Source organism: Perissodus microlepis, chromosome 23, assembly GCF_051167445.1.
Source record: "Perissodus microlepis isolate ML-2025 ecotype Zambia chromosome 23, ASM5116744v1, whole genome shotgun sequence".
Taxonomy (NCBI): Eukaryota; Metazoa; Chordata; class Actinopteri; order Cichliformes; family Cichlidae; genus Perissodus; species Perissodus microlepis.
This window is the reverse complement of record NC_140482.1, coordinates 34,911,959-34,935,244: the sequence shown is the minus strand read 5'-3', so window position 1 is coordinate 34,935,244 and position 23,286 is coordinate 34,911,959. Positions and strand designations below refer to the sequence as shown.

General features: G+C 41.3%; 2 protein-coding genes across 2 annotated transcripts; both read right to left on the bottom strand.

Moving 5' to 3' along the window:
- Positions 1-1,133: 1,133 nt before the first annotated feature.
- On the bottom strand, positions 1,134-17,456 carry pdgfra (platelet-derived growth factor receptor, alpha polypeptide). Its single transcript, XM_084921830.1, has 29 exons — positions 17,233-17,456; positions 14,839-14,914; positions 14,484-14,759; positions 13,819-14,091; positions 13,344-13,462; positions 12,349-12,508; positions 11,743-11,935; positions 11,406-11,521; positions 11,025-11,324; positions 10,677-10,943; positions 10,406-10,530; positions 10,141-10,309; positions 9,863-10,052; positions 9,591-9,706; positions 9,364-9,490; positions 9,069-9,265; positions 8,423-8,517; positions 7,976-8,108; positions 7,577-7,681; positions 7,101-7,211; positions 6,498-6,651; positions 5,722-5,882; positions 5,299-5,414; positions 4,659-4,781; positions 4,456-4,567; positions 4,273-4,372; positions 4,002-4,107; positions 3,033-3,265; positions 1,134-2,949 (listed from the first exon to the last, which is right to left on the bottom strand). The coding sequence occupies exons 2-29, from the start codon at positions 14,894-14,896 to the stop codon at positions 2,802-2,804; spliced, it is 4,383 nt and encodes a 1,460-aa protein (XP_084777956.1). The 5' UTR covers positions 14,897-14,914; positions 17,233-17,456; the 3' UTR covers positions 1,134-2,801.
- Positions 17,457-21,529: 4,073 nt separating this feature from the next.
- Positions 21,530-23,060, bottom strand: gsx2 (GS homeobox 2). Its single transcript, XM_084922001.1, has 2 exons — positions 22,566-23,060; positions 21,530-22,330 (listed from the first exon to the last, which is right to left on the bottom strand). Exons 1-2 carry the CDS (start codon positions 22,939-22,941, stop codon positions 21,990-21,992), a joined length of 717 nt encoding a protein of 238 aa, XP_084778127.1. The 5' UTR covers positions 22,942-23,060; the 3' UTR covers positions 21,530-21,989.
- Positions 23,061-23,286: the final 226 nt, after the last annotated feature.

Here is a 23,286-nt window from a genome sequence, read left to right as displayed (position 1 = left end):
CTAATACTCACTTGTAGTGTCTCCAAATGCAGTTGGTTTTTTTTGTTTTGTTTTTTTTTAGTAGTGAAGCACACAAACAGACACTAAAGCACGGACAATGATAAACTAGAACAGCACCATGTATGACCTTATACTTTATACTTTTTACGTTTAGTTGGCGATTTCACAAGGTGATTCATGAGGAGATATCTTTGCCCCCCTGTGGCAGTGTCTTAGATTGCACAGTATATTGACACTGTTTGGTGTTATGTTATCTTATTAACCTCTTTTTGGCACATAAAATATGAGTGATGTGAAGTGATACAACTAAGTAATTTGCTGAAACACTATGCTAAAGTACAATTTTGGAATACTTGTGCTCGACATGAATATTTTCATTTTATTCTACTTTGTAGAATTTGTCTTCATTCAGTTATTTCACATTAATAGATATTTGAAGTTCCACTTTATATTTAGATTAACATCGTATCAAAGGTATATAAATACAGTTTGTTCTGTTGTAACAATAAGTCTCCACCTCTTTGTCACACTGTTGCTTGCATGAAAGCAATGACCAGTTGGGGTCACTTGAGATAAATTAGAATTTACATTTTGAATAAATGCATTTTGAAAATAAGATTTTGTAACAAAAGATGAAAAATAATATATCTTTGTCTCACATTAAACTGCTGACCACGCAGTGACATTTTTTATGCAGAAATTGTCTTTCATGTGTACTTTAATACTTTTACTCAGTAAAATCTGTGTACAGTACTTCAAGGAGAGGATCAGGGTATTTCTTCCATTGTTGGTTATTTGTGTATATTTGTTTGTGTGCGTATGATGACACTGATTTAGGCAAAAGGCAATTCTGTTCCTTTTGCAATTTATATTGGTTTATTAGAATATTATAGTCAGATGTAGGGAATCAATGCCATTTATATAATTATTCTAATTATTTTTCTTTCGCTGCATCTTCATGGCATGTTATATCTCTGTAAACATTTTTTTTTTAATTGATCACTTTATTTTTCTTTATTCTGCATTGAAAAATGCCTCAGAAATAATTTCCTATATATTTTTTGTTTGGGTGTGCAATGCTTAAAAATAACAAAGAGCAATAGAACATGATTTTTTTTTTACATTATAAATCATTTATTGAAATATAAATCATCTGAATGTACATGATGTAAAATAATGAAGCACAGTATTGAATCATCATACTGGGTGTGATTACCTTTACTTACAGGTAGGGTACTGACAACAACACATCACTCAACCGCACCACAAACATTCACATCCATACAGCCTGCCATAAGCATCTAAGACCAAAATTAGCTAATTTGTCAGCAACATCAAACGACAACAGTAAGACAAAAAGACAGGAAAGTGCAACAACCGTACGTAGTTTATGTCACAGTAAAAGAGAAGGAGGCAGTGGCACAGCTGGTTCAGCAGCAGGAAGATACAGAGGGTTATAAAGAGTCTACAGATAATTGATGTATGACATCATATAAAAATGAATCTGTAGTTTATCTACTGTCTTCTTATAACTAGAACCTGCTAATAGACATCAGGACAACAGATAAAATATGAGGTTAGAGGATGTAACCTTCTGGTAAAGCACTATATACTTTTTATTGGCCATGCTGCCATATTTACTGATACAAATGCCTTTTGATCTCTATTATTTTATGATTCCCATATTTGCATGAGAAAACTAATATTTTTGACTGTCTACTGTGATGTTTTAATGTTTCTCTGACTGAAGAAGGGAGAATTATCTCCTTTTTTGTAATGGATTTCACAAAATTATTGTCTTCAATCGGGTGAATAAGGGTGGACAAGTTTAATATGTGTTTATAAAATATTTGAGTGCTATCCCAATAATTCTTTCTTATATAACAACTCTGAAGCTATTTACATTACAATCACACTTCGTTAGACAAAGCCTATATGACAGATATGACTGGGGACTTTATCTGAGAACAAATGTTTCAATTTGTATTTCTGCAAAAAGCGCAGCGCCAAGAAGCAACTCAGAAGCTCATTTCTCCTAACCATACAAACCGCTGTGGTCAAAATCTACTCGGTATTCACAAACTAAACATGTTTATATATTGATAAAGTAAAAAAATAAATTTGAATTACTGTATGTACTTAACCACTGAATACATTAAATGGTTATATACAAAAAAAATGCACATAGTCCAAATTTTGTGCTTTAAAATCCAAGTATTGCTACTGATTGTACCAGCATCAGGTGCTTCTCTTGCAGCAGGTGAGTATGGAGTGTGTTTACCTGCCAAAGTTGTTGCTAGTGTTGGAATCATATAGTTTAAATAGTGCACTATAGTGGTTTTATAGATACCATATGAATGACGTCCCGCGGTGTTCAATTAAAGTTCTGACTAACATGTTTAATTTGTCCCTTGTTGCTTATATTGCTGTTAAAAGAATGCCCGATAGAATAAAGCTCTGCAAAGTATGAAGACAAATTTGATCTTTTTATCTAGATGTCTCCAACACACAGGCTCTGAGTCTTCTGAGTTCTTTAAGGTAACCTTCTGCTCACTCTCATCCCCAGCCCACGGGGACGGGGGGGGGCAATGTCCGAGGGGTAGCGATGTCACCACAGAGTCATCCACATACTGAAGTGGTTTTGTTCTGTCCTCTCTCTCTGATGGGGTGACTGATAGGAGGGATGGCGGGGCTAGAGGGTTGACAGAACAGTCTTTGGTTCATTTACAGGTCTTTCTCTAGATTCCCATATCCTCACACCCCTTGTCTTTTCTGCCAATGCTATATAGGCTGAGCAGTTGTCACAGAAAGCTGTCTTCCACCAGGTCACTACAGTCTAGACACATCTCATCCAGCAGCGTGATGTCCTCCAGAGTCTCACCCTCACGCTTAGCAAAGGTGGAACTGCTGGAGCCTGTCTCAATGGCGCTCTCTTCAGATGTTTGAGAGCTACAGGGGGCATAAATAACACACAAGTTAATCTCATCTAAAGCGTAACACTGTGAACTGTAGCAAAAGTCACTGACTTTTACCTGTGTCTGTTCCTCTTTCCATATTCTTCGTCAGATATAGGGTCCAGGTCAGGAAGGGGAATGATGTAGCCACTGTCAGAGCTCAACCGCTGTTCATCAAAGCCACTTTCTCTGTCCTTCAGCTTCCCCTGGTTTTTGTAGGCAATCCCAATGTAGTCCTCATTTTCCATGCATACCCGAGTAACCGCAGGGTGGTCGCTCTTCAGGAACTCGTGGTTTACTCTTTCGTATTGCTGAATCAAAAACAACATGGGCCCATTAGAACTAGATACCAATACATGGTGGAAACAAAAGATATAACTTTTTCCTGTTGCACAAAAGCAATGATGATTCAATTCACAGAATAACCATAGAACTATGGAGCCACAGGACTGGAGAAGTGCGGTATGTTGTGTGTAATCACTAGCTCATTTGCCAGCTGGATGGTGCGATCTAAACTGAAAATTACATATCTCATGCTAGCGTGAGGTGCTAAAACAGGAGCTGGTTCGTGTTCTGCCACCAGCCATTTACACTGTGGGGAAGGCAGAGGTGAGGCCGGTTTGATGTGCCATGTGTAGTGGGGTCATTAAGACTGGGTGGTGGAGGCAAGAACTGGGGCTGTGTCATTAGGCCAGCCGCTCTGACATCCAGCTACTGCGTTTGAACCCTAATCACTTGTAGGTTTGTGTGCTTGCATGTGTGTGTGTGGGTTTTTTGTTGTTTTAAGAAAAAGCGAGAGAGCTTGAAAAAAATATCCAAATGCAGAGAGAGTGGAAAGGGCTTTAAATACACAGCTTGCATATTAAACACATGCTTGGTAAATGATACCTAAAAAGCCATTAAACAGCCAGAAAATGAAAAAAATAAAAGGGCAACAGAATGCACAGGTCCAACCATGAGGTCAAGAATGAGCAGAGGTAAATCTTGAAAGCAGGTGTTAAGTTTCCACAGAGCTCCGAGGCTGTAAGAGGTCACAAGGAGACTCACCCTCTTGTAGCTGGAGGGTAACAACGAAGCTACTGTTTCACTCAGACCCAGGAAAGATGGCCTCTTCTCTGGCTCACTATTCCAGCACTTCATCATCATCTCATACCTGAAAAAGCAACAAACATGTGATCTGATGCAATCGTCGAGAACATACAAGCTGTCTTGCACTTTGTAAGTTTATCTTGACAGATTCGAGATGCTGTATATCACAGCACAGAAATGAACACCCCAACAAAGCAACTGTATACCCATTACGTGAGCCCCTACATACACATCATGAGGTGCATGCTCTGGTTTTGACATCCTGTATCCACTCTTGATCTTGTTGTAGAAACTCGAGTCCACCACCATCCCTGGGTACGGGGTGCCACCTTTGCAAAGAGACATTTTCACGTGAGTTTCTCAACCAATATTTGGATTTGCTTTTCTTTAACAGAGGTTTGCTGGGACTCACCTAGGGAGAATATCTCCCAGAGGAGGATGCCGTAAGACCACACGTCGCTCAGAGTTGTGTACAAGTTATCAAAAATGCTCTCTGGTGCCATCCACTTCACCGGGAGAAAAGTCTGTTTTACGACAGAAACAAAATCTTCAGCTATTGTTGAATCTGTTATTTTTTAAACTACAGTATAATTTGTCCGCAGAAGAAACACTTACACTCCCTTTGGATACATAGTTGTTGTCATGCATGATGTCTCTAGCCAGTCCAAAGTCACAGATCTTCACTATCTTGCCCTGAGAGAGAAGGACATTCCTGGCTGCAAGGTCTCGATGTACACACTGTTGAAAGAAAGTAAGGAAACCTGATTAGCATTTCATTGAACGACATAGCTGTTCTCAGTTCTCTCTTAAACTCATATTCTCTTCAAGCTCAAACCAGTACACTCTGCTCCCATAGCTACTCTCTCAAGCACATTTTTAATGCAGTTTCATAATGCTTTATAAAGCATACTCTTTGTGTATACATGCCAGTTGGAGGGATGTCTGTGACCACTGGATATTTAGGGATAATAACTATGAAGCTGAATGAAAAACTTCTGGCTGCAGTGCGTCCCTGTCTGGTAATTCTAGCTCTGGCTGTGCTGCTACTATATTCGGTTCCTGGCCTCTCTCTGGAGTGGGCTCAGCAGCCTTCACGGGACTGCTTATCACACAACCACTGATTTCCTTAGTTCGCCCCTTTGGCCAGTATGGCTGTCTTCATATAGGTCAAAGCACAAAACCTACAACCTGCGATTAGTGCAGAGGGAAGCAGGGGAATGCAAGGTTGTAGATCTTTTAATTCTTTTAAACTTACATTTTTGGAGGCAAGAAACTCCATGCCTTTGGCCACCTGGTAGGTAAAGCTGAGCAGGTCAGTGGTGGTGAGGCCTTCATTTACGTCGTCTGACAGCATGATTTCCATTTCACCTTCTGGTTTAGAAAACACACACAAACACACCCTGAAGCGTTATGCGAGTATATGTTCAACGTGTATTGCAAATATAGCACTGCCTGCGCAAACCTAGCTTTTACTAATGGCAGGGAGAAATGAGGCATTATTATGCATGTGCTGCAATTATCCTCTCCATGTAATTGCAGGGTTTTACCAGTCCTAAAATTCTGACAGGGTGTACCCCCTGGCTAAAACACTGACTCAAACATAGCACCAAGGCCAAACAAGTCCACATCAATAACTCTGAGGGCAGAGCAAGAAGCAGGACAGGAAGACGGTGCGTACCACTCGAGTCTTTCTGCGAGGGTGGATGGTCATAGTTAGACCGCTGGATGTCTGAGTACTTGGAGGCATTGCTCATCTCCAGCATGGGCACATACTGAGTGCTGTCAGCCTGCTTCATATCCATGTAGTCCCCTTTGCTTTCAAATGACAGGATCACATAACTGGGAGCAAAGACAGGAAAGGAACGTTGTTAGTGATGGCAACCTATAGCAAAAATACATTCTACAAATTATGTGCATGTCAGTTTATATGTGTGTGTGTCCTTAAATCCTCTCACTCCCCTAGGCTGAGGTTAGAGGAAGATGTGGTTGAGGATAACATGGTAGCCAGGATTAAATTGTGTTATGGTCATTTTGAGGTGTGGTCACTGTGAGTCATCCATCAACACAGATGAGCCTCAAAAGAGAGCGAGAGAGGGCTGCTATTTTACCATGAGGATTTGGGTGGACACAATTAACAGGTACCTCCATAGTAACGCAATTAAATTGAAAGCGGAGACCACTTCAGACTGTGATCTGATTAGGCAAAGATGCCAGACAACCTCCTCAACCATGGAGAAACTGGTGATAGAGTTACTGATTAGGGGTAGATGGACAATGTGAGTGCACGTGTTGTAAATGGTTGCTTGGGCTTGTAAAGACTTGAGGATGTTTGGTCTTTTTGCAAAGTACCTTTTGATAACTGTCTGCATGGGAAAAAAAATATCATTCCACAAATGAAAATACATTATTTGTGATATATGTGCAGATGTGAGAAATATCTTCTATATGTTGTACCTCCTGCTGCTTTCATCTGCAGGGTTGATTCCAAAGATATCCAGCTCCTTCTTGTTCTTCTCGGGGTTCAGACTGAGGAAGTTCTCCCTGTTCTTGTGCAGATAGTTAACCAGGTCCCCATAGAAGCAGTACTCAGTGATAATGTAGATAGGGCCTGGGAACAACACAGAAGATGAAGTCGTGCATTGGCGTCAGTCTGCAGGCTAATCTTATCAGAGGCTCATAAAAGGCTAAAAGCACAGTCAAGAGGGCAAGCCTCCACTTTCCCATAAAAAGCCTATTAAAATACCACACCCAGCAAGAGCTGAGGAAGGCTGTCAATCTTTTTGGGCTGTTACGATTGTAAATGTCTGCAGTTCCCAAATCTGAAAGAGTGTTTGTGTGAGTGCGTGCATACAAATGTGGGTGTTATTGTTTGTGTGTCTTTGTAAAGTGGTGACTAAATTACATAGGAGAGGCAACAGTGGTTATGATAAACAGTCATTATACTACCTTACATGTTTGCTTATGAAAGTGTGTGCGTTTGTGTGTGTGTGTCTCTATGTGTGTGTGTGTCTGTGTGTCTGTGTGTCTTTATGTCCTTGGTTTGTGTGGGTTATTTACCTGACTTGGTGCATGCTCCCAGAAGGTTAACAATGTTGAGATGGGGTCCAAGATGAGTCATGATCTTGAGTTCAGACATGAGGGCCTGTTTCTCACTGGAGCGTGCTGTGGCTGAAAGAAGGTACAGCAAGCATGACTATCACACACTCAGTCAAACCAACAACAAGCCACTCAGTCCCATATCTAAAGACTTTTATCATAAGATATGGGACTAAAGACAAAAATATTTCTCTGTAGTGTCCTGTCTTCACTATAGTGAAAACTATATTTTTCTTGTCTTTACAGCTTTCACTTTACCACCCCCTTGAGTTCCTTCAACAAATAAAATGAGCTGTCAGCTGTTTTCCCAGTAATATATGATAATGTATATAGACAGACCGGTGCCACTGACTGAATTCATTGTTAGAATTTTTTCAAGGCTTATTTTATTTACCACTGAATTCAGTCAGGTATGACATGGCAACTGTTAAACTCACGTTTCAGCATTTTCACTGCCACCTTCATGACAGGTTGGGAGCGGCTGAGCCCATAGGCGGTGCCCTCTACCACCTTCCCAAAGGCTCCAGAGCCCAAGATACGACCTGTGAAAGACGTGACAACAGAGGATCAGTTTTCTTGTAATAAAAATAAAAGAAACTGCTCAGGCATACAAACACATCCATACACTTTGCATGCTTCTGCTCTCTCATCTGTGACTCTTTCCAGTGATTGACTGTCCCCTTGATCACTGACTCAAGGCGGAAAAACCTCAAGCTAGATTAGTTTATCGCACCCTAACTTCAAAGAAAGAGTGAACCATCCTGGCTGGAACATCCCAGCAGGGAGGCCACAGAGCCTCTATAGAGTTAGCATATAAAAAATGACTGTCAGCTCACCAAGCACAAGTCTGTCACGGGGAAACTCCCATCTGGAGTCATAGGGAAGCTGCATGGGATCCACATAGATGTACTCATGACCGTCTGGGCTCACAGATTCTATGACCCTCCAGCGGATTTCATATCGTGGTTTCTGAGAGACAAAGAACGCATAAAAGATGGTTAATTAACCTTTGCAAATTTACTTTTGTTCTTACAGTACTGGGGTCTTTGTTTTGCAGATCCACCCACAAATTAAATTTCCTTTATTGTCTCAAAAGGAAATTTTAAGTTCAGGAGCTGATTATGCAATATCCAAATATCTTGCAGGTGAAAAGACTAACAGTGTCCAGTTGAAAGCTCAGAGTAAAATCTGCAGTTCATTATGTATGCTGAAAAAAGAGAAATGGATGAACTGGTGAGCAGGTGAGAAGTGGGGATAAAATGCAAAAATGATCACAACAATACCTGTTTCCAGATAACAACCAAGACAATGAGTGAGATGATGACAATGACCAGGAGCACCAGCACAGCAGCAGCTACAGTCAGCTCAGGGTGAGGGCCTGTTCAAGAGGAAATCCAGCAGTCACACATGTTAAATGGATCACGCATTAATCACGTGGATGCAGCATGTCTACTGAAATTCTTGCAGTGAAATGTGCTTTATTTATTGCATAAGAAATATGAAAACCACAGGGTGCGCAGAGAGTTAAGCCAAAAAGTCATGTTGAGAAAACAACACAGAAGTGGGGGGGATGGGGTGGAGATGAGGAGCTGTTGTAGGGAGATGGGGGTGAAATTGTAAAGCTCATTTGAAAGGACCAAATGGCCTAGTGATTCCTGGAGTCCCAAAATTAGCTGTCAGAAGAAGAGCCCCTTCCTGATGACCCACCATCAGTTGTGCCACTAAAAAGTTATCAGCTGACAGCTGCTACAACACTGGCAGAGCTAAGCTAGCCCTAAACAGTCTTTACAGAGCACATCACACCCTGAGCGTCAAAAATTAAAGGAAATTTGGAGGATAAAAGGTGGAAAAAACAACATCATTTCAAAGGTAGGTTAAAAAAGGAGGTTATTGAAGAGGATGCAGTGAAATATGTTTGTGTGCTCTCACCATTGGACACCAGTTTGACCTCCCTGCTGACAACAGCCATTTCGTTCCTGGCCATGCAGCGCACTGCCATTGTGCTTTCCAGATGACCAAACATGACCTGGCTCTCCAGGTTATTGTCTTCATCAATGTGTGAGTCCAATGTGATCTCAGTGGAGTTGGCAGGGATGGGCACCCATGAAGACGAATCATTAGCGCAACTGGATGGTAACAGCAGTAAAAAGACTATGTAGAGCATGTGTGTATATAGAGAGGTCCAGAAACAAATTAATGTTTTCTCAAAGAAGACTGCACGTACTGTTTGATATTCTTGCAGACAAACCACTCCACCGTGGGTGTCGGCTGCCCTCTGGTAATGCAAACCACAGACTGGCCTTGAGGTGAGCCATGGTGAACGTCCATCAGATCAACAATGACTGCAGGCACTGTAACACAGTCAGTGTAAGCATGAGAAAGAAAAAAACAGACTTTAACTGAGGCTAAAAGGTTGTCAGAGCAGTATTCATGGGAATTGATTTCTCTGACCTTTGATTTCAAGGATGAAACTGATATCACGACTTTGGTTTCCGTTCTCCACCCGCATGGTGTAGTTCCCGCTGTCCTCCTCCTTGGCTCGGATCAGGGTGAGAACACTCATGTAGCTGTAAAGAACAACACAACCAGAAGTTCCAATAAGCACCCAGCAGTGACAGCTCACAGTCGCATCAACTCTAACTAATTAAAAGGTAAACTAGCTAATGCATGAGAATTTTACTTTGAGGTTGTCATTATCTCTGCTGCCATTAGTGGCGTTTCACCTGGTTTCATTGATCCGCCGAAGGCTGGTGGAGATCTCTGCAGTCACATAGCTGAGTGGGTAGCCATCTTTAAACCAGCTGACATGAACACTTGGGAAGGAGTTGACAACAGCCCTGAACTCACAGACTTTATCCAGCGCTGCAGATTCGTATTCTCTGAACTCGGGCTTGATGGACAAGAACTCACTTGCTGTGAGACATGAAGAGAGTCCAAAAGATAATCACTAATATATCATTGTAAAAAGAAAGACTTCAGAAATAGTAGGAAGGTTTTATACCATAAACTTGAATAGCTAGTTGTTTCGTCTGGCCCCTGTTACTCAGTATGTCAGTGATGGAGCAAGAGTAGATGCCGCTGTCTTTGGTTGAAGCTTGTGGGATGGTCAGGGTATAAAAGATCTCCTGAGTTCTCTTATTTTCTCGCACTGTTTTTGTACCACGATTTGCCTGCCAAACAAAAAGGGAACATCAGAGATGCTCAGTTACAAACAATTTTAAAACAACATTAAATACAGTTGGAGTCAAAATGATGTGTGCATTCACCAGTTTGCCGGGATACTTCCAGTGATCTTCCAGAATCTCAGATCCCCGAGCCAGACAGGTGACAGTTATTGTGTCGCCCACCAGCAGAGCAGTCTTTTTTGCTGTCAACTCAACATCCAGCTCATCTGTGATACAACATTTTATCGAGTTAAAATGATGGTGTAGAGGTAAATCTTGATCAAAGAAGTTCAAGCTGAAAGCTTAGAATTAACATGTAGGATGCTAAACTTGTGTCTTTGTCTTACATATTCACAAACACAAGAAAACACACCTGTCCAGCCATGGACAATATATTCCTCGCTGTAGAATTCGTGTCCATTTATGACGGCCTTGCAGACATAGGTTCCAGCAATGAATATCCCCAAAGCGCCCCTCTTGCTGTCATAAATACTAGGCACAGGCTGCTGGGTGTCACTGTTAATCAGAGTCACGTTAGCATTTGGATCAGACACTCGACACTGGATCTCCATCTCATCGTATCCAGACAGGACGTGGTTGCCAAAAGGTATCAGTGATTCCAGAAAGGGGACATCAGGGTCTGTGTAGGAATAAAACAAGATTATCACACCAGAAAATAAAATCAAACACACAAAACACACAAGCTCAGTTTACTCCATACCTGGAACATAAATGTAGATTCTGCTAAATTCTGCTGTATCCTCAGTGATAGTTCTACTATAAAAGCACGTATAGTAGCCAGTGTGGCTTGCGGTGGCACTATCCACTGTGATGGTGCTGAAAAACAAGCTGTTGGGGTCCTCCTGCGTTTGCTCCGATAAATTGATTGGCGTCTCCCAGCCCAGTTTTTCCTGTCCATGACAGGTCAAAGTGAAAGGGGTGTGGAGAGTAACTACCATCTCGTCCAGCTCTGGCAGCAGCACAGGGACTGAAGATGATGGGATCATTCCTGCAGTGGGAGCTGAAAGAAGACACATACAGTGGGTCATAAATCTTCTATAGGTCCTAAATACTCTATGGTCTGTCAGTCTGTCTTTCTTACCTTTCACGTGCAGGTTAAAGGAGAACTGAGCAGTGTGAGAGTCACTTTGAGCAATTATGGTATAATTTCCATTGTTTTTTTCCAGAGGATGTCTGAATTTCAAAGTGCTCAGATACCTGGGTAAGAAAATGATATGCTAAATAATGATAATGCTAAAATCACATTTACATCTCATTGTCATACATGTCTTTTTTTTTTTTAAATGTTACTAATTTTGCCGCTACTTGTGGGAGATGTTATGCTGGACAACCACCATAAGACCTTCAAACTAAATAACTGCTGTCAATGTTGAATTTTCCTGCATATAAATCTAATAACAAAGAATATTTTTCCTCACCGATTTCCTCCCTGGTGGCTAGTCGTAGTAAAGAGGTAGTAGTTCACTTGTAAGTCTTTGCCATCTTTCATCCATGTCACTTTGGGGGCTGGGTATGCGTCAATAATGATAGTAAACTCTGTCTCCTCAAAACTGTGGACAAATTCTGTGGATAAAATCCCACTGTGGTCCATGGCCACAAAGGAATTCTCCTCTGCAAAAGGAAAAATCAGAAGACTGCAGGTTAAAATGGGTTAAAGTGAGTGAGGAAAGTTAAAAGTGGTGCAAGTGAAGGACTGGGAAGAAGGCACATTGACAGGGAGGCTGAAGGTGAAATGAAGACCTGACACACATCTGTTGAACCCATCCTATAAAACACAGTAGCTGATGCTGAAAGCAGTGGTGATGTTTTATGGTTGGATAGCAGAAAATGACTTCCACACACTGCTGAAAGCACTTTGTGTACATATGGGAAAATACTAATTTGACCTGAATGATGATGAGAATGTTAAATATATATGATATAACTGATTTTAAGTCGGCCGTTTACGCAGTTATTCACATTATTACAGCTCTGCTGGAAACTCATTGGTGGTATCTAGGAAAGGTTTCTGGGGGATGACTCACCAAAGACCGTCACAGCCACCTTTTTGACTCTGACCTCACCGCGTTTGTCTGTAACAGAGCACTCATAGGTGCCACTGTCCTGTGAGGTGGCTCGTGGGATACTGAGGATGTAGACGACCCGCTCAGGAAAAGTTTCCTTCATCAAAACTGCATCCTTAGCCTATAGACACAAAAGAACAGTGTGAGATCACCAGAGAAAAAAATATTAGCAATATGATATCTGAATGTTGTAATTCACAGAGTTTTCCCTTTTGCAGATACAACATCTGTATATCAGAATCTGTATGTCGTGGTGCTGAAGGCTAATGGTTAAAACACTTGCTAGGCCACAGGAGATAAATTAGGATCACAGAGGCTTTTAAAGAGCCTGTAATTGCAGCTGAGACCAAAACCAGGAGTCATAAGTCCTGTGTTCCTACCCTGACCATCTCTGGAAAAGGGCTTAAAGGAATCCCATGCAAAATGTGCACATAGATTAAGTATCTGAATATAAACAAACTTAAGTTACAAATGCAACTTGCTCTGACCCTTCAACGTAACACTTTAAAAGCATTAAATGTTTAGCTGGTTTACAGGAGCAGATAACATCTGTCCGACATGTTTCAAGGTCAGTGGGGTCAAAGATTTACTGTGGTTTCTCTTGCCCTTCTTTTAAACTGCTTCTTTCCCTCAAGATAGCTGTGGCAGTTAACTCTATGCAAAAGTGCTGTGTTTGGCTTACATCCTCACAATAAAGACCCAACCTTCAGTTGCTGCTTTCCTAACACATAATTTGTAACCACTAAAGGCTGTCCTCTGAGCTATATTCCACTTGCCACTGCTAGTTTTGGGTCCAAAACCATTATTTTCTTATTTAAGGCTCAGTACTGCTTGCTTGGAAATGACATTGGGTTGAAGGACACACTGCAAGATGAAGTGGATGAGTGGCTGAAGCTGTATAGGAGACTAAATTTAATTAAAATGGGAAAACACAGAGGGAAATGACTGCATCTTGCCTGTTTTTTAGGATGGAGCCACTGCTGTTGAAAGTCTAGGCCAGAAGGAACGATGCATGTAATGTTGAAAGGCTGCCCTGCTCGCAACGTCTCTTCACTGGCTATTATCTCCATAGGGTCTAAAGAGGGACCAGCGGAGAGCATTTATCAGCAACACAATCTCTCGCATCACGTGTGGCAGCCTGATTACCGTGACTTGATTTATCGCAGAGTGGTGGTTATACACCAACACACACACACAAACACACAGAGAGTGCAAACATGCATGTGAAGTCATCCCACTTCTGTAATAATGACATAATGTCATGCAGTGAGATCACCCTGTAGCCTTCTCTTCATAAACAGGAGTGTTTCCAGCTGTTCAGTTATTCTTTTTTTTAATCTTTATCCTGCCATTTACCATGTCTATAGCTCCTATTTCTTTTTTAGTAAAAAGAGAGTATATCATACTACAACTACACTTGTCTTGACTTACCATTAGATATTACAGTGTAAATAGAACTTCGGAATATCTGGCCATTCACAGTGGTTTCACACTGGTACTGCCCAGGAGATAGGTTGTTTGAGAAGAACCCTTCTTTGCTGTTGTATAAGGCATGCATAGCCTCTCCACTGGGGACTTTTCTCAGGATGACATAGGAGTCCCAGTGAGACACACGACATGGGATGTTGAATCCATAATTGTCCATATTGTCCATGGAGACAACCAGGTCTGTGGGTAACTCGGGGACAAATGGAACATGTGGATCTAGGTACAAAAAGAGGATTTTTTTTAAATTTGCTTCATGACTTTGTTTTTTTTTTTTTTTTTTTTTGCTAATGCTCTGATAGAGTCAACCTAATATTCTTTAAATGTCTCTAAAGCTGCATTAACAAATTCACTCTGTTGGCCTATTTCAGCTTTATTTGATAGATTCGGTGAGGAAACGACAGGAAAGCGGGGTCAGAGAGAGAAAGGGGAAGACATGCGGCAAAGGGGCACGGGTGGGACTTAAACCCGTGGCGGTCGCCCTCAGCCTATGGCATGTGGGCGCCCGCTAAACGCGAAAAACCGACACCCCCCACAAATTCACTCTAGTGCTGTAAGCCGCCCGAGCAAAAGTTATATGGTATAGCATAACATATGACCAATATATTCACCTGGGACAAAAACATAAATTTCTGCTTCAGCATCTTCCAGTTCTTCATCCGGGTCTTCATATTTGCACGTGTAATAACCTGTGTTTTCTACAGTTGCGTTGTCTATGAAGAGTGTTGAAGTGTAATACCCCGGATAAACCAGGGCGTTTTTCGGCAGCGGTTCCTCCCAAACCACGTTTCTTTTACCGGTGCAGCTTATATTGAAGATGGAATTGCGCTGTAGGACAAACTCCTCCTGGTCAGACAAGATGGTTGGTGGAGGCAGTCCAGAGGTAACTAAGAGACAGTTTGGTAAACATCAGAGAAACAGCTGGGAAACTATCAAAAGGATTTACCTGCAGACTGGTTTACTTACCTGAAACCAAAACCACCAAACTGCCTCCAAAGAGGACAAACGTCTTCAGCCAATCCATGACTATGGATGCTTTGACCTGTAAAGACAAACGGTTATTTACTAAAGACGAGGACACTTTATCCGATCTTACATGATTTATCCAATTTGAAAGCATTAATGTTTAAAAAATGGATCAGTGGAGTTTTCACTTTTGAATTTTGACTTCTACTTCCTTTAAGCCCAACTTTAAGTAATTATACCGAGCATGCGCTTGCTATGATAACCCCATGCGTGCACATTTCTGGTGCCACACATTGCTTTAGTGCTGAAACTGTACACATATGAAATTTATTGCAGATATGCATCCATTATTTTATTAAGAGGAGAATTATTATATTCGCAAATTGTGACTCGCAATTCTGCCGTTAACCCTGAACCATGAAATAACTGCCAGAAATCTTTAATTTTTTGATAACGGAGTGTTTGTTAGACAAAATATATAAAAATATATCAAATTTTAATCTGATTATATATGATATTTAATTTGTATCACATTTGCTACACAAGCCATATTTTTGCAATTTAGTCATTAAAAAGTTGTCATGCAATTCATATCATTTTTGAGGGTAAAAAAAAAAGTCACGCTGATGATGTGGAAGTCTCAAAAACTCACAAAACACATGTATCAAATATGATACGCTGGGTTTTAAAGGGTTAACAACTGCAAGGTACTTTGAATAGGAGCCAGTGGTGGCTGCTCCCAATCGATAGAGGGCGACACAGTCCGCCTTATAAGTGCATCGAAGGTAATCCCCCCCCCCCCTTGCTTACTCGCTCTCCTAAAGCTTATCTTTTCGTTTTATAAATGCACATTTTAGTTTTTGCATGGAATGTAAGCACAAATTGGTTGCACGTTGTTCTGTTTCTCCCCTTTTTGTTACAATTCTAAATGTACCTATAAAAACACTGTTATCAACTGGATAATCATGTCTGATACCTTCTCAAATTTAGCCCTTTATTCCGGACAATTCTTTACAAAGATCGTGTTATGTCTGGCCTTTTCAGGTAAACTCTGCTAAAGATTAAGCTCCCCTTCAATTAACTCTCTTTAAGTATTTTTCTTTCTTTTTATATCTCAGAATAGGTTTTACATGTGACGGGGAGGTCTAGATTTCATTTTCTGTAACTTCCCTGGTCCCAGACAATACAGCTGCTGGTCCCTTTGCTGTTTCCTGTGGCTGCCCGCTCTGGCTCAGTCGAAAAAAACTAAATTATCCATGGGTAACCTGGGTTTGTTTAGCTCTATAATTAGCGCGCCCAGTGTGCACAAAAGTACATATTCGCGTGGGAATCAGTTGACAAAATGCCTAATCCGTTTGGCATGTTTGTGCACTCGCGTTGTCTCAAACAATTTCGAGAGAGGATTTTTCAATTGCATTGGCTTGGCAAGAGTTCTGTAGCCACTGCGCGTAAATCTGACTGAGCCTAAAGTGGCAGTAAGACTTCGTGCACGTCCCGATCCACTTTTATTTCCTCTGCTCTCCCAGCAGGAGACTCAACAAATGCGCCACAGAGCAAACGCATCCTCCGCTGGGTTTGGACACAGTTGAGCAACAGCTGATATTGGCTTATCTCAACTTTCGCCGGGTCGGTTATGTACCATAATTTTCCATAAAAAATTAAGAAACTGTCGAATACAGTTAAAATGTTTTAAATTCTTGTGAGTGTTCACTCTTGAAATTCTGACCACAGGCGGTATTCCTCTGTTAAACCCGTTGGTGACATGGCCCTAAAAGTTCTTCCTTTCTTCTTTTTCTCCTCTTGGATCAGTTCAGCTGCCGCTCGAAATCTCCAGTCAGCCTTATTGAAGTGCAACCAGTACAGATTTTCCATTTTAATTCCTTACATTCCTGGGACAGACTAGAAAACAATGTGATGTACAATTTCCAATGTGTTTCTCATTAAATGCCAAGCAGCATCCCACAATGGAGCCTTCAGTCTTCGAATTGACACCTCCAGCTGTGAGCCTAAAACCGAGCGCTTTTATCCAGCAGAGTCAGCATGATCTCTCCGCTTGGCGTCCAGGGGTGAGACCATATGGTGCAAGGGGGAGAGGAAATCAAACCCCAAAATCCTTTTGGATTGTTTAATGCAAAGCCTGCATACAAATTGCAGGGTCGAAGGGCTCCCTGCGATCCATATTAAGTGAATGCAACTTTTAGATCAACTTTTCTATTAATATGATACGAAATGATATGGTGCATTAATTGGCTAAACTAATTAGGAATACAATTAAACTCCATCTAATCTTACAGAACAGTAATCTACTGTAGATTTCCCACTCTTTAATTATATCAAAACGAGACAACTTTTCAAAAGACTAAGAAAAATAGTTTCAATCGACCCCTTAATTACCTTATACTAATCCCTGCTTTATATTCCTTTCGTGTAAGTATATCCACAATGAATTGGTCACTCCAAATGCCGCAGCATAAAGGGTCCTTTGCAGCGGTTATAATCCTTAGAGGTCCTGCTCTGTGAGAGCATATGTGCCACCCTCTGTCCGCATCCACGACTGCCTTCACTACTGCGCTCCAGCTACATCGACCTGTAACTGATTCAATGTTACAGTCCACCCTCCTCCCACAGAAAAAAAGTAATCATCTGTCTCAAAGTAAATAACTCCCAGGAAATAACCCCCCCCCCCCTTTCTCTTCTTTCGAGCTCCGAGACCCTTTTCAAAGTAAGAGTCGGACGTGTATACCCGCTGAAATCTGGGCACAAAATGGCATTTTCACTGGACTTTAGTCGGATACGAAAACTTCTGAAAGTAAAGCTCTTCATGAGATATTTTTGGGGAACCTATGTTGTATGTGATGATGTTTAGCTTTGATGGATATGGTATTTTGTGACTAATTGTATTACTGATTCATGTTAAGAAGGGTTTTCCTCAAATTAAAACTTACTTATCTATGTTTTCTTGCAGGATCCCCGTAGCCTACTGTGAACACAGTTCTCAGTCAGAAACCGCGAACTGCGGCTCTCGGAACGCATAGAGGGCGCTCCAACACCACCATATCACCACCTACCTTTTCGTCTTTGCTTCTTCTCTCGCTCTCTCTCTCCGTCTCTCCCTGACTCAAAGGACAGAGCCTTCTCGATGAGGGACACACACACACACACACACACACACACTGGCACACGTGAGTCAGCTGTTTACCGAGTGCTCATCCAACGCTATTATTTTTTCACCGTATCTCCCTTCACCCCGGGCCTTTCCTGGTGGGCTCACAAAGAAGAATGGGTCCCTGTGAATCACCTATCTTTTGGCAAAGCAGAGGGGTATCAGACCGTTGTCTTTGCATAGAGCAGGGCCCCGGGGCCGATGTTTCACCCCCCACCCCCAACTCCATACGGCCCCTTGGCGCAATTACTTCCACATGTTAGGGAAAAGAATTGTGTCCTTGTTCTCCAAACAAAGGATCTCAACTTCGGAAGGCAGAGCTTAGCTCAGACCTGTTTTTGCCTCGTTTTGGGGGGATAAAACTGCTCAGTTTCAACAGTTCTAACTTCCGTAAAACATTACAGGTAAACTGAAAAACGTTTTACTTACTTATTTCTTCGTGTAAATAAGTTCAGCACAAAATCAAGCAAATACCAGGCTTCGCTAATAGATTTCTTAAGAAAAAATAATCACAGTTAATTTTCACAACAAATTACAAGCACAGCAAACGCCTAAATATTCCAGATATAGGCCTACACTGCATATAACTCCAGAGTTCCTGCATGGTGACTGTCTTGCCAGCAACTCTCCACCAGGGGGCTTTGACAAAAAATATAGCGGTATTAATTATATGTTAACAGCAACGTTCAGTTGCTACATAACAAATAAACACATAAAAATAAATAATATATGTAAATAAATAAAAGACTGAGAAACTAAAATAGTTACACCCTAGTTACATAGTTACATTTGATGTGTGTTTAAACATCCCTTTTAAGCAAAAAACAGCTTCTTGCCAGAACAAGCTGAGTTTAGCAAACATCGATATACAACATAACATTTCGTCTCATAGACATGATAAGTACTTAAATGGAGTACTTAAACTACTGGATGGACGATGGCCTTTGGAGGGCGGTCCTTGCGGGAGCTGTCCAGCGTGCTGAACTGAGCAATTACTAGTGTTGTCCGTAACCTATTCAACACCCTCTTTTTTTCTTTCTTTTTTTTTTTTTTTACCTCTAACCTCTCTATAAGGCCAGGCATTAAGTTGATTTTTATAGATCATAGAAAACGAAAACAGTGACTGCATGAAACACAACATGCTAAACATTCACCAGAATCCCGCATTATATTACGATGTATATTAAAAACAATTCCAAAAACCTCCAAACAGTGTAAACAAGGAAAAATGGGATTCATTTTGGATCAACAATGCAGCATACAAAAGTCAACAATATATGTAGTTAAGTTCATTTAAGCTGATATTAATACAAATATATGAGGTCTCCATAGCGCTCCATGTGTGAATGTACCTGACCCCGTTTATACAAAGATGGATGCAACCACTTGACTTTTTGAAAGGTCAACGTAATAATTAATTATCACATCCTTGTCTTGCACACACACACACACACACACACACACACACACACACACACACACACACACAGAGAGAGAGAGAGAGAGAGAGAAATTGGCCACCATATAAATATATTAGTTAATTACTATAGCCTAAATAATACACATTTCGACTGTAGCTTGGTCCAAAAAAGTAACCCAGTATCATAATTTCAGATCCATGTGTTTAAGTGTAAAAACGTTCAGGTGTTTAACGTGAGATCAGAGCGTGTGTCCCAGAGGAAACCCGTTGATATGTGATTTAAATGAATGGAATAGATATATGTGCGGACGGTGAATGCTACACTGCTGATAAATAAATAAAGTGGACCTCTCTTGGAGGAAAAAAAAAGACAACACCCCCCTCGGGTACTTCAGCTTCTTCCAGCCCATCTCTCCGCATGAGACAGCAGCTGCACCAGGCTCAAAAGCGCTCTTATTAATTGTCTTTTGTCATGCGTAATTGCTGTATTTTCAATGGTGGCCAATGCAGGACGACTTTGGAGTGCTCTCGTTTTTCTGTGCATTGGTTGCTATAGTCCCTTTACTGCAGAATTTATGCTCCACAGTCTCAGCCCGGCATTATTTCAAATATCTGTGTAACCTCCGTGTGATCGGAAAAGTTCGTCATTGTGACAGTTATAGAAGAGATAGCCGTTCGACCTGGAAAAAGTAGCTTCAGCCCATCATTATATAGACCTTACAGTTTGAGGTCACGTCCTGTGGGGCTGAAAAGGGGGAGAGTCTTTGTCGAAACTGTGGTTTATTCTATTGTTAATAGCTTTAAATGCTGCACTGGTCTTTCACACCTGCAAGGGAACTCTAATTCGATTAATAGGAACTTCAATATATATTCATTAGATGGCTTTCCCCCAATAATATATGATCACCAGCGGGATGTGAATGGGGACCATTTATTCCTACTTTGAATGGGCCTGCGTGGGACCAAAACTTCACCTGCTTCCCCTCTCAATTAGGAATGTATCCCAAACTCTGACAGAAACGAGTTAAATTAGGCGTCAGCTAATTTCCAGTGGCCCCTCCTACGTAATCCCTCCTCAGAGCCTTTCCATTTGAGCGTGCCCCCTTTAATTCACCATAAGTTGAAAGGTTCAAATAGTGCCTAATGAAACAGTGACTAAATCGTTCTCTGTCGCTCGGAGGAACCCTGTAGCTGTCTCTCAAAGCTCTCTCAGCACACAGCCGTCGGGGGTCCTGGGCTAAATGCGAGTCCCAAGGCAGGACAATCTAACCTGTCAAAGCCTTTGCCCACTTCTATATATACTTGTTCTGTGGTCTCAAGCAATAGCAGCATAATCAACCAACGTGGGACCGAAAACGCAATTAAACTCGCTTTGGACAACCAAAATCTTTTCAAAAGCGAACATTAATGGACTATTGGCTGCTCCCCGGGGGCGTTATCGGGTACCCTTTTGTGGTCACATCTAAGGAGAAATTACACTTTCATAAAGCTCACTTCATCCATTTTGAATTAGATAGCTAGATCTTGTAAATTGAGCTCTGCTTCATAATGTTCTTAAATAAAATACGCACAGTGGACATTGAGGTGTAACAGAATAAGACCACTGGTTAGGAATGACAGCTTAATAATGATAGCTGTCGTGACAGAAACACCTAAATTCGGTGAAATGCTAAAAGATAACTGAACTCACGGTTTAATGAGCCAGTTTGCGATACGTGTCTGCTTTTATTCAGAGGCTTGGAAAGTACAAAGTCTTTTTAATACAATAAAACAACTTGATCTTTTTTAAGGTGGAATTTTAATTTTTTTAAAAACATTTAATTGTGTTTAAATTAAATTATATAAGGGGGGCCTTTTTCTTCATAAGATTATAACAAATGTACGTTTGAAACCTTGTAATATTTCACTTGAATATTTACATATTTTTAATGGAAAAGTGAAAGAAAATCATCCCTGCGAGCAGTTTTTCAATCAACTCGACTCTCAAAGACGCAAAAATTAGTTTTTCCACTTTGTATTCATTATCAGTGTTAGAAATATTAGAGATTCGGGTGAGCATGTGCATAATCAATCATAGTAAGTCAATGATGACAAATTATTAGGTCAACTCGTCATGTTTATTTCAATAAATACAGATATACAAAGTTTACAAATTGTTACATACAGGTTTCGGGTTTACACGTCAGACCTTTACTATTTCTTGGGGTTTTCTGTGCTACACGTCACTGACTGTAAAAGTATTTCCGGCAATAACTGAAATCATTTACTGGGGATAATTAACAAGGTAGTGTAGGTGAGAACCTCAGGGGGATCCACATAACATCAGTCACATAGTTGGCCATGTTCCCAAATATTTCACGAACACCTATCCACACTGGTTTTTAAACATTAAACATTTGTTTTGAACATTATAAAGAACATGGAGTGAAGAACAATTAATATTTTCAGAATTTCTTCTCAGGCTTCATGCAGCAGATATTTGGCTCAGGGGCTGGGTGATGCCGTGATCCATAAATGCAGCAGGGCAGAGGACGCGCCAGCAGTGGAACTTGTTGAGCCGAGTTGCTCTCAGATGGGTGACACCTCTTTCTCTTCAGAGGCTGAGGCCGGAGATAGAGACTCCTCGTCTTCTGACCTTGAATAGTCTGTGTGGCCGGTTGTGCATTTGCAACCACTGTGCGCGCTCCTTTGGGTGGCTTTACCCTCCTTCTTGTGCTTCACTCTGCGGTTCTGAAACCAGATTTTCACCTGTTTCTCTGACAGGTTTAAATATGTAGCGATTTCGATTCTCCTGAGTCTAGAAAGATACATGTTCGTAGAAAACTCCCTTTCAAGTTCCAGGAGTTGCGTACTTGTAAAAGCCGTGCGCATCCTCTTGCCATTCTGTATGTGGTTACTCTCGGAGGCACCTGTTAGAGGAAACAAACATTTTTTGAGTCATGTTTTAGTTCTGTACTTCCTCTGTGAATGCGCGCTCAATCCAAGACAGGTGAAATATCGCGCGTAAATCGTCGTGCGTAAAAACAAAGTGCATACCATTGATCTTACTGCTACAAAGTACAACACGACTTCTAATAAGTACACAAATATGTGCCGGACAGTAGCTCTAGTCATGAGCCGAGACAGTAGAAAACACGTGCTTACCAATAGAGAGACAATGGTATCTCCTGGGATCTGTGACGCTGAAGGTGGGCGTGCAGACAGGTGTATGTCCAGGGTGAGCGAGTGCAGGAGACTGCTGATGTGCTATTCTCTGACAATACTGTGGCTCTGCTCCTGGAAACTGACTCTTCAGCATGGGAATGCCGCTGCGGGAAGAGTGGATGTGGGATGTGACGCACAGTGGACAAACACAGAAAGTCCCATTTTTCCTGGAGGGGCACACGGGAGCGGTGACAGTCATTACGCTCGGAGAGTGCATGCTGATTGGAATAAGGAAGTCTTGTCCTGGATGCTCAGTTGGTCCAGGTCGCACCGTATCCTTGATTATTAAAGAATCAACATAAAATGACCTCGACATGGCTGCGTCGCTGATAAGTGATCACTCGGTGAGCAGGATGATTGCTGCTTCTCATCTGAGCCCCTCGGGATTTCCAAAGGTGCTTATGTTTGATGGTCCAACAAAAGAGAGCCAGAGGAGGGTTGGCCCTGCAGCGTCACCCACGTGCGCACCCGGCTCTTAGGGTTTATACTGTCAGTGACCTAGACCACGTGATGTCTCATATGGGCCTCCAATCACAGCTTCAAGATTTGTTTTTTTATGCCGAATTTACAAAAGTCTTGACTGGTAACATAACATAATCAGGATTTTTCATTTATTTATTTCTTATTTTCAGAACTGTGTAGAAAGTTCTACAAAGACATT

What these genes read in the sequence shown, in the direction of transcription:
- gsx2 (XM_084922001.1), bottom strand. Translation starts at nt 22,941, where the DNA reads ATGTCGAGGTCATTTTATGTTGATTCTTTAATAATCAAGGATACGGTG. An exon ending in ATACCATTGTCTCTCTATTG is followed by an intron (nt 22,331 to 22,565) that starts GTAAGCACGTGT and finishes TTCCTCTAACAG; the next exon opens with GTGCCTCCGAGAGTAACCAC.
- pdgfra (XM_084921830.1), bottom strand. Translation starts at nt 14,896, where the DNA reads ATGGATTGGCTGAAGACGTTTGTCCTCTTTGGAGGCAGTTTGGTGGTT. An exon ending in AATTTATGTTTTTGTCCCAG is followed by an intron (nt 14,092 to 14,483) that starts GTGAATATATTG and finishes TTTTGTACCTAG; the next exon opens with ATCCACATGTTCCATTTGTC. An exon ending in TATTGTCCATGGCTGGACAG is followed by an intron (nt 10,531 to 10,676) that starts GTGTGTTTTCTT and finishes GTTGTATCACAG; the next exon opens with ATGAGCTGGATGTTGAGTTG.